Source organism: Trypanosoma brucei, chromosome 10, assembly GCF_000210295.1.
Source record: "Trypanosoma brucei gambiense DAL972 chromosome 10, complete sequence".
Classification (NCBI taxonomy): Eukaryota; Euglenozoa; class Kinetoplastea; order Trypanosomatida; family Trypanosomatidae; genus Trypanosoma; species Trypanosoma brucei.
The window spans coordinates 1691404-1704852 of record NC_026743.1 but is presented as its reverse complement, the minus strand read 5'-3'; the positions used below and the strand labels follow the sequence as shown (position 1 = coordinate 1704852).

General features: G+C 48.8%; 7 protein-coding genes across 7 annotated transcripts; 1 reads left to right on the top strand and 6 right to left on the bottom strand.

Annotated features, from left to right (window-relative positions):
* Window positions 1-585: 585 nt before the first annotated feature.
* Window positions 586-1893, bottom strand: TbgDal_X8560 (acid phosphatase, putative; the record flags this gene model as incomplete). Its single annotated transcript, XM_011779728.1, has 1 exon — window positions 586-1893. The coding sequence occupies one exon, from the start codon at window positions 1891-1893 to the stop codon at window positions 586-588; it is 1308 nt and encodes a 435-aa protein (XP_011778030.1).
* Window positions 1894-2400: 507 nt separating this feature from the next.
* TbgDal_X8550 (hypothetical protein, conserved) lies at window positions 2401-4041 on the bottom strand (the record flags this gene model as incomplete). Its single annotated transcript, XM_011779727.1, has 1 exon — window positions 2401-4041. One exon carries the CDS (start codon window positions 4039-4041, stop codon window positions 2401-2403), a length of 1641 nt encoding a protein of 546 aa, XP_011778029.1.
* A 737-nt stretch (window positions 4042-4778) lies between these two features.
* TbgDal_X8540 (hypothetical protein, conserved) lies at window positions 4779-6101 on the bottom strand (the record flags this gene model as incomplete). The annotated part of the gene is made up of 1 exon (XM_011779726.1): window positions 4779-6101. One exon carries the CDS (start codon window positions 6099-6101, stop codon window positions 4779-4781), a length of 1323 nt encoding a protein of 440 aa, XP_011778028.1.
* A 280-nt stretch (window positions 6102-6381) lies between these two features.
* TbgDal_X8530 (hypothetical protein, unlikely) lies at window positions 6382-6732 on the top strand (the record flags this gene model as incomplete). The annotated part of the gene is made up of 1 exon (XM_011779725.1): window positions 6382-6732. One exon carries the CDS (start codon window positions 6382-6384, stop codon window positions 6730-6732), a length of 351 nt encoding a protein of 116 aa, XP_011778027.1.
* A 435-nt stretch (window positions 6733-7167) lies between these two features.
* Window positions 7168-7614, bottom strand: TbgDal_X8520 (hypothetical protein, conserved; the record flags this gene model as incomplete). Its single annotated transcript, XM_011779724.1, has 1 exon — window positions 7168-7614. One exon carries the CDS (start codon window positions 7612-7614, stop codon window positions 7168-7170), a length of 447 nt encoding a protein of 148 aa, XP_011778026.1.
* A 589-nt stretch (window positions 7615-8203) lies between these two features.
* On the bottom strand, window positions 8204-8758 carry TbgDal_X8510 (caltractin, putative; the record flags this gene model as incomplete). Its single annotated transcript, XM_011779723.1, has 1 exon — window positions 8204-8758. One exon carries the CDS (start codon window positions 8756-8758, stop codon window positions 8204-8206), a length of 555 nt encoding a protein of 184 aa, XP_011778025.1.
* A 1992-nt stretch (window positions 8759-10750) lies between these two features.
* Window positions 10751-13303, bottom strand: TbgDal_X8500 (dipeptidyl-peptidase 8-like serine protease; the record flags this gene model as incomplete). Its single annotated transcript, XM_011779722.1, has 1 exon — window positions 10751-13303. The coding sequence occupies one exon, from the start codon at window positions 13301-13303 to the stop codon at window positions 10751-10753; it is 2553 nt and encodes an 850-aa protein (XP_011778024.1).
* Window positions 13304-13449: the final 146 nt, after the last annotated feature.

Below are 13449 nucleotides of genomic sequence, written 5' to 3'. Positions count from 1 at the left end.
TCTCACCCTTCCCTTTTCAAAGGGAACCAATAGGTGCCGGATCCTTATTGAAATACTGGAAAGGGGGAGTAAGGGGAGAGGAGGAGAGAACTTTACAGGTAAAATAAGAAATATCTGTAGTATTTCTCAACGACCTTCTCCCCCCAACGTGCCGATGGTTCTCCATCTGACAAATTATAGATTAAATTCATATATGCATGTGAGCATTGGGACATGAATAGGGGCATTTGGATACGGACTGACCCCCCCCCCCCCCGACCACGCTCTCCTGTGATTATTGCTTTGTCAGAAACGAACTTGTATGATGGCACGTTGTGACTGCCAGTGTTTGTTACGTGCGTGTCTGTGGGATTTCCTCCCTTCAATTCTTTAATTTCTTTCTTTTGTCGTCCTCTCTCACGAAGCAGGATGCACGTCGCTCTGCTCTTGTCCTCGTAATAATCTATCCGATCCTGCCTCGCTGCATCCCCCCGACATGCACACGTACATATATATATATATATGTATATTCTCTTAACAATACCAGTGCCATTGACGGATGAACTCCAGAACGTCTGCTGGCTGGTTGTCAGTGTGGAAACTAGGCTAACGAATGTCCGTGTCATGGTCTAATTCTGTGATTGTGAAGTTGCACAGCTTCAACCACGATCCAGTGCGCTTCACCCGCGCACTGTATATATCCTGAAGTTCTTTGAGTGTGCAAAGCTGGGGTGTTCTGCAGTGCGGTATGGCAACCGTGGCTGTACCATCCTTTGGTGTCCATAGTATGAGACGCACGTACGTTCTTGATGGCACAATCTCTTCCCCGACGCTCTTCTCAGGAACCAACCGCTCCCATACAATTGTAGAAGCCACTGGCAGCTCCCCGTGCGGCAGACCTGGGACATTAAATGTGAAACCAAAGAACTCTCCAACAGCGTACAGGGCCTCGCGATGCATAAAATACAGGATGGCTTCCTGCTCTGTGTCGGAGTAATCGTTCACTCCCTTCGCACCTGGGGAGGTTGACCGATTTAGCATATAGAGTATCCGGTATGGTAAATCTACAGAGGTGTAGGTTTGTTGCTCGTCAGTGTGATAAAGTCGCGCCATAAGAAGTCGTAGTGATACTTTGCGTATTTTGAAGAGCATTTCGGGTGTTACCTTCCCATGGCACACGCTCAGTCCGAAATCGGCATTGAATGTCATCCCGTCGGCTACAGTTTTCAGAAAAGCATATACGGGTGGCATGTCCTTCTCAGACACCCCACACATCCGTTTCATATAGTTTAACACCTCGCTGACTTTAGGGTCAGCAATGAAGTCACTCAAGCTAGTGTTCAACCATCTGCGCATATCCCTCTCAGCGCGGCGGAAGCACGGTACGTCGTCGAGAAGATATTCATGAGTATCCATATCAGAAAATACGGGCACAAACTGAGGTTGTCGCGGAAGATAGCCACCGGGCCCATAACCATCAGGAAAGAGCCCTTGGGCGACCGCCTGAGCGGACTGCAGAATTCGGGGTTCGCCCACGGCGCGCAGGAAGTGCCGACTTCGGTTGAAGCGAGGTCCAATAAAGTCGCGATACGCGTTCCGTAAATACTCCCCCAATTCATACTCCTCCTTCATGCCGCGCGCCGTAAGGTCCTCCGCGCCAACGTTGTACTTGCGGCGGTTTTTTCTGTCGTTGGGGCACATGGACCAGTAGGGGGCGTTAGGGGCGCGGTGACCATGACGGTTGAGAACAATTAGCTTAGTGAGGACGAGGTTCTGCTTTTCGTCCCCTCTCTTCACCCCGGACTCCGCATCGCGCTCACCAGGCTCACTGCTCACTACTGTAAATAGCAACAGTATGATTGCTAAGGAAAATATGGCGTACTTCCTCATTACTTCCCTTGGCAAAAGGAACATATTTTTTATAAAAAAAATTGAAAAGGTAAACTACTGTGTGTGTTATTACTCAAGAATGTGGGCTCTTCACAAATACACGGACACAAGACCTTCAGTATGCACCTGCCCTCTTTCTCTTCTGCAAGGAGCCCCAGTTCTTTTAGTGTTCCGTCACTTTAGTGGGCGACCCTACTCCCTGGGTACATATGTGAATGTTGCGCCTTCTCGACCTCGTGTTTCACAACCTACCGATGGAAACGAAAAGAAAAGAAAGGGATTACGAAAACAGAAGCACATCAACGAACAACTTCAAACAACCACCAAGGGGAAGGGCACGCCCAGCAGCCACCGATAAAGATGGAAAAGTGGAAACACTCAGTAAGTGGTGTTGGGTGACCGCTCAGGGCCAGTACAGAATCAAGTGCAGCGTGTAAAATGAAAATCGTGTCCAAAACATTTTGTATACCAACGCAAACATATCCTGTTACTGTTTACACCTTTCAATCATGACTCACGGTCAGAACCTGCTCACACGATCACTTGGGCTTCTTCACATTCTGGTGGCACCACGCCGCGTGAACCCATTGCCACCTTCATCAGTGCCGCATACGCCCTCTTGCACCGCTCAATTTCGCCGTGCAACACTCCTTGTATCTCCGCATCTATGACGTGCTGGTTTTCTCCATCCTGCCTGTGTAAATCATGGAGCCCTTTGCAACTCTCACCTAACTCAGCAGGAATCCGCCTCGGTGGAATAGCGAGCCTGACAGCCAGATGCTGTTGCTGCGCAGAAATATCACCTGCCGTTTCCTCCGCTCCACTCAACTCTGCTTCTTCTTCACTCTCTTCCCTACGAGGCACATGCTCGACTGATGCGATGAGTTCCCCATCTTCCCGCATTGATAAAAGCAGCTCAACGGCGTTAATTTTCCCTTGTGTGCTTTCCCCAGAGTCACCACTACCACTTGATGTGTTGCCGCCACCTTCTGTCTCGCTGAGACAACACACACGAAGCGCCGACGCGATGGTGGAGAGACGCACACGACTGTAAACTTTCGCGATATCAAGGACGACGTGCCGCTGCAGTCGTGATTCAGCTGTGGCGAGAAGAGACACGGTTCCATCCTGTTCCCAAACAGGTGAAAAGTTTCTTTTGATTGTGTGCCACTGCCTAAAATCACGGCGCTGCGCAGCCACCAGCAGGCGTACGTACGATCCCACATTGCTATTTCGATACTGCTGAATAACTTGCTGAACTCTCATGTGATCTGCAGCGTCACCCCAATCCCCGTAGACACTAATGCAGAGGAGAACGAACGCTTTTGTTGCAGACACTATGATGCTACCGGTATCATCCAGAGAAAGAGAAGGTGTCGCGGAAACTACCTTAGGTTCTGGACTCCCCACACGCAACACAACCTTCACTAATGACAGAGAGTTTCGCAGCCACGAAACCGACGACTCCCAACACTGCATAGCGGCTAGCAAGAGGCCGCCCTCGTAATAATAAGAACAACAACAAGCGAGTCCAGCGCCAGTTTCTCCACACGACAATTCTAATATTGGCTGCCGCATGACGGTCAGAGCAGGGGCTGGACAGTTACTGCGCGCTGCCTCCCGCACCAGAAGTGGGTGAGCAACGGTGAGATGGTTAGTTGATGGGGAAAAGAGCGTCACCGCACTCTGAAGATAACTAAGCTTACGGAGGTGATTCCCAACATCGCTGTGATCTAGAAGATCAATATATCCCTTCAGCAACTGCCCGAAGCGTTGAAGCGCGTGCGCATGACCTCGGAGTTGTTTATATGCCCCTGATGTCTGTGATAACAGATGCTGCTCCACAAGTGTTAGTATCAAAGAGGAGATTTCACTATCTTCGATCCCTCCCGCAGCATGCCCTCGCATGATGGCAAGGCTGAAATATGTCATGCCCATGGCGAAGCATTGCGGAAACTCGGACCCACCCGTGTGGCTCTTGGGTGAGGGTCCATTCACTGCAGCAGTCTCCCCGCATTCCATCTCCATTAATGTTTTGAGGGGCCCCACAAGGACATGGTACCGCCTAATTAATTCATCAATGTTATGCTCAAGTAATGCCTCCAGGTGCGAGTAGTATCTGTCGTCCACTGCATCAGTTATTACCTCTCCCACGATATCAGAAATGTTCATTGCAACACTTTCGTTTTCCTCCTTTTTTTTTTCACCTGAACAGCTATGTGCTGCCACCTTCTTACCCCTCACGGGAAGCACAATACACGGGCGAGGTGGGAACAAAGGAGTCTGCGGAGGAAAAAAGGGCGAGAAATAATAATAAAGAGCCGTATCGGAATATGATAGCCGCCCAAGCAAGAAAAAAAAAACAAAGACAAAAAATCCAACAACTTTTCGGTCCGAAACGGAAGGTGTTTACCGTAAGAAATCTGTTTGCAGAGGGACATTTCGTTCTACATATCAATACAGACGCACCCAACGATACCAAAGACGTTAATTACCGACAGATTCCCCGCTCTTAACATTCGTTGTTCATTTATATATTTCCACTTCTTTCGAGCCAACTTATTTATGTTAGGATACAACATATCATCATCATCACCATCAAAAATATGCGTAATTGGGAACCCGGTTTGGGGGAATACTCACAGGAACACAAGAAATTTGAAATACATGTTCAAGTAGAAAATAAAGGGGTAAGACAATAAATAAATAAATAACCGGTGGTAACAGTGGCACAAGTCAAACCACTGAACTGGGTGCTTTCCACACAGACAATGAAGTAGCGCTCGCACCAAAAAAAAAAATTAGAACCAAAACAACAACAACAACAACAACATTGACGACGACAAATGAAAACTATATCCGCTTATCTCGCTATCGTTGCGTAGTATCACCTCTCGGTATGTGATCTATCATTTCTCAACAACATCTACTGTGAAAACTCGGGAGGTTGTTCGAACGCGACGATGATCCGCACTCGAAGCCTCCGCCCTCACACACCACCGCCCGGGTGGCAAATATATGGGACATCTATATGGGTACCACTGGCCAGCGCCCTTGTTATCAATGGTATATTTGAGTTCACCAGCTGGATGCTCCATTACCGCGCATTGATTGCCTTGAGGAGTTCTCAAGCACACCGTTCGCTTCGCGGGGTCGACAACTATAACTGAGCCATCTTCCAGTAAAATGGACCGGGGCGTATGCTGACGTAACGCCTCTTGCATCGCGACGACAGTGTTCACATCCAGCACGTAGTCAGAGCCTTCAACGGTGTACTGTGCCGCAGTAATTGTTATGGGGTTGCTGGATGTGATGTGCGAGTTGGTTGGTAGAATAAGTGGAAGCGGGGTGGAGCCAACTACATCCTTGTAGCTGCCATTCGCCATCTCTTGAGGGCATTCGTGGATTCTTGTTGCAATACGGCTTTCCTCAGCACTACAAGCCTTAGCGTCCTCATCGACACGCTGTTTTTGGTGCCTTTTCTGTTCTGGTTGTGGTGGCTTCACACGCCATCCCAGCCTTAGTGGGAAAAACTTGCTCTGCATCAGCCGGTCGGACAACTCCCCATCGCTTCGGAGCAGAAGATCAGGATCGACTTCAACACACCGACGAGCATCATTCACATACGTGAGTGCAATCGCCGAAGAGTCTTGCACGCCGCAGTGATTAGCAATAGTGGCCAACAGTGTGATTCCGTCTCTGGCACCCAATGCGTTCACATCAAGGACGCGTTCATTACCGGACATATCTATGTAGTGAAGTGCACATCCACTTTGCGCGGCGCTGTCGTCGTCGTCGGTATTGCTCGTCTTCGTTCGCTTGCGGAGGACGCATATGGTGATTACCAAGAGGATACAAAGAAGTCCGCCACCGCCTGCGCACATCGCTACAATGTATACTGTCTTCATGTCAAACCTACAGCGCGCCTTCCACAACTTCTCTATGTTCTGCGAAGCGCACACGCCGGCGCTTACGCAGTTCGCTATGAGTACCCTACTTTCTTTTCTATTACTGGTTTTGGCCAGTGCAGGATGCCACTCGGCTTCCAGAGAAAAAAGGAAACGGCGACGGTGAATGGTAAATGTGAATGAAGGCATTTTGCAGAAAATAATATAGGATATATATATATATATATATATGCAGAAGTTTCTGGAAACTGAACACATCATGCTTACGAAATGCCACGCGAACAACGTTAACACTGCCACATAGCGTTCAACTCCACGTGACATATTCGGAAACGAACTTGAAAATAACCGGGAAGCTGCATTCACAAAACGACCAACCGCCCCGACGGAAAAAAACAATAAATACTGTGTTCCCCCAAAAATGTTCGACACACACAAAGTAACGTTTGAAAAATCTCCGGACGCTAATAATGATAACTGCCCATCCTACATATTATATAAAGGTGCAAAAGAAAATAGAATACCTCCACAATTCGGCACCATCCACGGCACAAGGTAAAAGAAAAAAAAGTATGGATATCTCTCTTTTCCTACATTCTCGAAAATGTCCACTGCCTTCCTTCAGATGCTTTTTGATGCACCCAACCTTTTCTCCCTTTATTCCATTGTAAACAGACACCAACACCAAATACCTCACAAAGCAAACAAAACACAACTGTCGCCTTTCCGTCCTGGAGGAGTTTGCGCAAGAGACAAGATGTTCCATTACAGAATTCATAATATCTCCACGACTTCTCTCTCTCTCTCTCTCTCTAGCATCGGGGCGGTGTCACACTTTAATTCCTGCAATCAAATCAATATTTTTTCCTCTCCCCCATTGATTGGATCCTGTGAGCCCGCGATACACTCGATGGTGATTTTACGCACTTACACGACCCGGTTTCAATCATCATGACATCACACGAGAACTGTCATTGGTCCTGGCGTTGCCAGATCACCAGCGGGGAGAAAAACACACACCTTCAAAACGGCAATGCAATTATTCACCTCACATTTCGTTTAAACATGTCCTTTCCATTACTGAAAGAAAGGGAGCTGACACAAAAAAAAAATATTTAGGGAGGCAACGACGGACTGTTTGCCACCAACTCCCGCGCATGATATGGTCTGGGTGTTACCACAAGCGTGTTAAGTCGCAGGCTGCCACAACTCGTAAGAAATATCAAACAAGTCATTACGGAGCAGACTACAAAATGCGCACATTGCTGCGTGCAATTAAGAGGCACATACGTCTGGCAGCCGCACTGTATTTATCTTTTTCTTTTCCCACATCCTCATCAATGGGGTACAAAAAATGGTCTGGGAAATGCGCATCGTATCACTGCTGGTCCTATGATTGGTTAACAGCCGTAATCCCGTATTTTTCTCGAATATGCCGAAGGTAAACACGCAGCTTTGTTTCGTCCATAGAGCGAAGACCGAACGGTTCGTCTTCTCCACGCTGTTTCAGGATTGTAGTAATCTCTGTTAGCAGCCTAATTTTTTCCTCTGAGTTTACAGTATTTGACACCACTCCGAGCATGTGTTGTTGTCTGCGGCGCATGGCAGCTTCAAGAACGGGATTTCCCTCTGACCCCTGAACACGCGGTTGGTTCGCTGGGGTCTTTGCGCTACTGTCAGCCGGTTTCACTGCGGAACACTCTTCACATTTTCTCACTCCACTCACTTTCGGTGCACAATCGTCGCAGACATTTCTATTACACTTCGCACATTTGTGTTTCCACAACAAAATGCCAAAGGAACGCTTACACAAGGCACAATGCGAATTGCCAGTCATTGCAAACTTTTGTGGGGGAGACAACGGTTCTACACCCCTTCTTTTTTTTTTTTACTATAAAACAAGAGGACTTTTTGCTTTCACCCCGCAGCAGTTTTTGTTCTGTTATCCTTGCTGTCGCCGACCCCTCCTTACGTGACCCCCTTCCCTCCTTATGAGACGGTGACTAAGCTAACCAAAGGGCGTGAAAAGTGACAAAAAAAATCAGCCTCATCCAAGCGTCCTTGAGAAAAGAATACCTCCAACCTCTGACGTGACATACTCCAACGAAAGAAAGAACACACATGTACATCCATCAATTCTCGAGAAAGCAAACAGGGGAACGAAAAAACAAACAAACAGACGAAAATAACATCCAGCAGCATCCGGTAGAACACTGCAAAAGAGCAGAAAGAGATGAAAAACGGAGCCTCTCCGTTGCTGCCACCCAACAATGCGAAGGAATGAAGCAACAAGCTAAAACTATTAGAAACATATACAAATATGTCAGAGCAGAGCACTTTCACGGGCGCGACCCAACCTCAATGAAATATAAATAAGAAGCACCACAAAAGCTGCACGCAACAGAAGCAGACACAAACTCCGGCAACTAAATCGACTTTCGTAGTGTTTCCATCAGCGAAGAAAAAGTTACAAAATCGATTGCAGCAGCGGACACCCCGGTGACAAGTTTGTCAAACATCTCATTCACCTCCTGATCTGTCAAATGCTCGTCAATATCTGCAGATGCCCGTTTCAAACTATCTTTCGTAATAAAACCTGGATAATCCTTATCTTCGAGAAGACGGAAGGTAAAAAGCAGTTCCTGCTCCTGCGTTCGTCTATTCAACGTCTTCAACACAACAGCTGCAAACAACTGAGGATCAACAGTGTTCACCTCAGACTCCGGTTCAGGTGTCCACAACTTTTCCCCCGCTTTTCCAGCTACATTAGCACCAGCTTCCGATTTCCTGGCAGACTCCTTCAACATCTCTTCTTTACATGTCCGAACCAGTATGGAAAGATCAATACGCGATATACGAATTCCAGTTATTGTGTAAATTGCCCTTTTGAGCTCTTGCATAGTAATGCTGCCCGATCCGTCTTCATCAAAAATATGAAAAACATCGAGGATATCTTCTCTAACAGAGTCTAAAGACGACATGCGTACAAACTAATGTCAAAAAAAAAACACAAAGAGATAAAACACATGGGCAAGGGGATCACAACTAACCGCAATGTAAGATCGTCAGTGCCGCATGATAAAATGCATCAGGGTTCAGACTCGTCTTCCAATAGTATGATGGCAATCTCATCATTCTCACAAGGCTAGTGGGCACCCATCACAGTAATAGGGTGTGAGCGGTGTCTCGCACGTCACCCGACCACGGAGCAACACGCTTATGCTCGCGTAGCTTGAAATGAGTGCTCGTCATCAGGAACAGACATCACCTTCGATTAAGATGGAATGACGACGACACAGGTATAGAAGGGGGACTACAAGAGGGGAAGTAGCACAAGCGCACAAGCACGTAGGCATCTCAGCTGTTCTTTCTCGATTTAATTTATTCCATTCGTAGCTCACTCATTCGAATCATCGGTGTGTCGCGATGTGAATTGAATGCTCATCACGTGACGGTGCAGGTACAATGCATAATAGAGGTGTGTGAAGGGGTATGGCAAGGTGGGGTACTTTGTATCTGTTCTCAAGTAGGGGATAAAAATGAGAAAAGGAGGAGGAGGGGAATGTGAACGCATATGCGAGTCAGCGGGTGCGCACCACACGCCCGCAAACGGATGCGGTGAAATGATGCTGCTTTCTCTGCAGCGCGCCAGTGCTACCCATTCGCTCGCTCGCGCTGCCTCCTTTGTAAGCCCTCTTCTGCACATGCCGCTCATGGCTATACGTGTACTCAGTGGTGCCCGCCATTCATACCACCGGGTGGGGAGTCTCGCACCGACGAAAGTACGGCCCGCGTAGTTGCTGCTGTGGGATCCACCAGAGGGGATCAACCACCACAGCCGGTGGCCCCCGCACCGCCAGCGGCACGAGGTTTTACTGCGCGCAGGTCTCCCCACGCGAGGCACTCACTGCCTTCGGAAATTCGGGCGAGGGACTTTGGCTCGGGACCCGCGTCATGGCGGCACCCCGTCGAGCGGTGGAGGCGTCTTGTGGCGCGCGGCTGCGTATGTTGCCCAAAATGGGTTTGCTTTTGCAACGGCAGCGGAGGGGAAACTACACGCCTGCAGTGTCAACAACACACCGCATCACGTCGCGTGGGGTGGCCGCATCCTCATCATCCTTTACTAGTACGACGGACACAGACACAACACTAACAACATTCCACTCGTTTATCTTTCCCCCGGTGTAGACGAGTGGTTTGCGGAGATGCACACAAAGACCACTCGCTATTAAAGGGGATGATAATGACAACAGTGGAAAGTTACAACACACACAAAACCAAGAGGTAACATCAGTGCTACTATCTAACGATTGATTGTTTACTCATCAGGTAATATGCTCAGTTCTCCCGAGTTACATAAAAATAGGTTTCTCATCATACACACCAGTAACAAAGAACCTACAATCTGGGACCATGTTGTTGAACCACGCGAAGCACGAGTGTGACCTCGGTGGCCTGCCACGTTCCTGCAAGCAGCATACAAAAACACATGGGCAAGGGGATCACAACTAACCGCAATGTAAGATCGTCAGTGCCGCATGATAAAATGCATCAGGGTTCAGACTCGTCTTCCAATAGTATGATGGCAATCTCATCATTCTCACAAGGGTGGTGGGTATTCGTTGTGGTGCTACGGTACATATACTAGAAGGAAAATGTATGTGCATGTGTGTGTGTGTGTGTGTGTGTGTGTGTGTGTGTGTGTGTATTGGAAATGCATAGTGAAATGAACATATTGGTTGCAGCACAGCGGAAACGGGTACAACTACTGTAGCACGGAAGGCAGGGAAGGTAGAAATGGTGTGTGACTCTTCCCATACAAAAATAAATTAAAGTGCACGCGAGCACTGCCGCAGATGTTATCATCATTATTGGTCAAGCACATCCCCAGCCACACAGATGTGCAACAAGCATGTTTCCCTCGTAATTAAGCAACCGCTACCAGTACACTACACAACGCAAGTAGTCCACAATTAAAGCACCTCCATAAGTGTCTTTGCGAGCATCGCGTCATGGTGTAGTCGCGATGCCTTCTTCTTCCGAAGGGAGTGGCGCTCACCAGGGTAAACAACGCTGCAGCACGGCTTGCCCGCGTCGATCATGGCATTAACCACAACGCTCGTGTGACAGAAGTGAACGTTCTCGTCAAGCAACCCATGGGCTATGAAAACGCGGTTCAGTTCCTCTGGAAAGTTGGAGGCAAAAGCCTTAATGGCACTCCTCGTGTAGGCATCACTTATGGCGCATTTGGCAGTAGCGTCACCCTTGCTGCCTGATGTTCTATCAGCGTTGGTGTGCAGCAGACCCATATAGCGCTCTGTGTATCCAGTGTCATAGAGAGTCCAATCCCCCACAGGTGCCCCTGCAAACCCTATCTTAAACACATCTGGAGCCTGCGACATTGCAAGCAGTGTTGCATAACCTCCATACGACCAGCCGAAGATGGCAACCCGTTCAGGATCCGCACAAAACCCACACGGTAGTTCCTTGCAGTTTGTCATGTGCCGCACCCAATCCACGTAATCGGAGGTCTCAAAGCTCCCCATGCTGTGCTTGCAGATGCTATGGTCCCGTAGGCCATTCGCATTGCTCATTTGACCGTCAGCGACAAGTACGGATATACCAAAGCTCGCCAGCATCTGGAAAATTGGCTTGCAGGCACCGTCGAAGTCACTGTCGTACACGAGTTGTGCGTGGGGACCACCATAGATATACATTGCTAAAGGGTTCAGCTTACCTAGTGCCGCGTGAGGAGATACAAACAGTCGGCCACTGAGTGGAACACCACGGCGGTTCACGATGTTGATAATGTGCGGGACGGTGAGTCCCTCGAGCGTTGTACGTGGGGTGACTGCCTTTTCGCTGGTATCATCCCACAGATGCCGCGTCGGAACGACCCAGCGGCTTCCAGGGTTGTTTATTGAGGAGATGTGAAGCTCTGCTGGTGTGGTCGCAGTGCTCGACACATAGCAAAGTGTATTGTTCAACACTGCGAAAGAGTACACGTGCTCGCCGGAGGGTGTTAGCTGTGTCAGTTCCTCGGCAGAAACAGGACCTGCATCCAGGTTTATCACAACGCTGTATAGCACACTCTCCAGCCTGTTTCTTGCATTAGCAAGGAAGAAAACCCTGTCGTCCTTCACTATAAGGCCTCCAGCTCTCACGTTCCAAGCGCCACAGGTAAGTGGTCGCCACGAACCCTCATCACCCCCTTGAGCACGGGCGTACACATGACTGTGCGCACTCTCACTCTCATTGGCGTGGCGAACGAGCACTTCATACTTGCCGCAAAGGTGAAGTGCGACACCGGGTTGGACATCTACCCATGCCCACGGTATATGCTGGTGCCACTCTGTGGTGAGATTGACTGTCGCTGCACGGGTAGCCAGTGTTGTTCCTGCAGCCACCGCTGCGACATCAGTGTCACGCGCTGCTTCGGAAAAGCACGATGCAAGTGCTTCCGCATCAACAACAGGTAGAGAGTTAATACGGCACGAAAGGAGAGACATTTTCTCCTGCGTGCGACTGAGAACAGAAAAGTAAATGGTGTGTTCGTCCTTAAACCCAAACCGAGGCATGTACTCCGCCCACGGTGCAATGGCTGCAATAGCACTGCTCGGGACAACACGATAACGCTTTGTCCGCCTTTCGTACACTACGAGCACAGTGCGGGCATTCGGGTCACCAACACGGCAGTACGGCATCTTTTCCACACCAGAGTCAGTCGAACCGTCAATTAGCATCACCTCGCGCAGCATGGACACGTCTGTATAGCTGAACAGCACATATTCAGCTGTGGCGTAGTGCCCGGTGTAACGACCGAATTCCTCCTGGATAATGTAGTCGGCGTCCCCACAACTGTGTAACTCGTCGCCGAAAGTTGTCACGCATTCCACATTCACCCTCAAGGGTGGTTCCCTTGAGTGGCTGGCCTCACCACTACCTTCCACAACGGTCGCAATATACAAGTTATTGCTGTACACAAAAGAGATCACGTCGGCACGGTCCTTGGTTGAATCACATGCACCCGCGTCATTCGCCAAGTGGGAAAAGTATTCAATGCAGAGAAATGGTTTCTTCTCTGAGGAGAAGCGTTGCTTCAGTTCCTCATCACCGATATAGTCAAGTACTTTCAGCGGTGGTTTGCCGCTTGCGGGGCGGTATAGAAATATGTTTGCTCCACTTGTGAAGAAAACAGCACCGTCCCTGCACCGTACACGGTAGCTGCTGATGCCCGTCACGCGAGATCGCAGCCGCTCCCGCAGCAACTCCTCCTCCTTTGTCTCAACAGTGGAATCTTCCTTGCCTTCTGCAGCTGTGCAACCTTTCCGACAGCGATCAATGACGCGACTCGGGGTTGCGTTGTGATCTGCAATATTTACACTGTAAAGTTCCTGATCCATACCCTGCAGCCAATACAGCTGATCACCAACAAACTTCAACATACGAGGCTTCCCATCTACAGCGAGGAGCCCCTCAAGAGCTTTTAGTTCATCAATATATTTCGACAAAGGCAAGGTCGGCATTTTACATCCCTCTCTTCCTGACTGACTACGTGAGGTGGACTATTTCTAGGTGATGAAGCTCGTTACTAAAAACAAAAAAGTAGATACCCACTCATTAAGGGTTAGGGATGCGGAGGTTAGAGGAAAAACGCAAGACACAAGCTGTT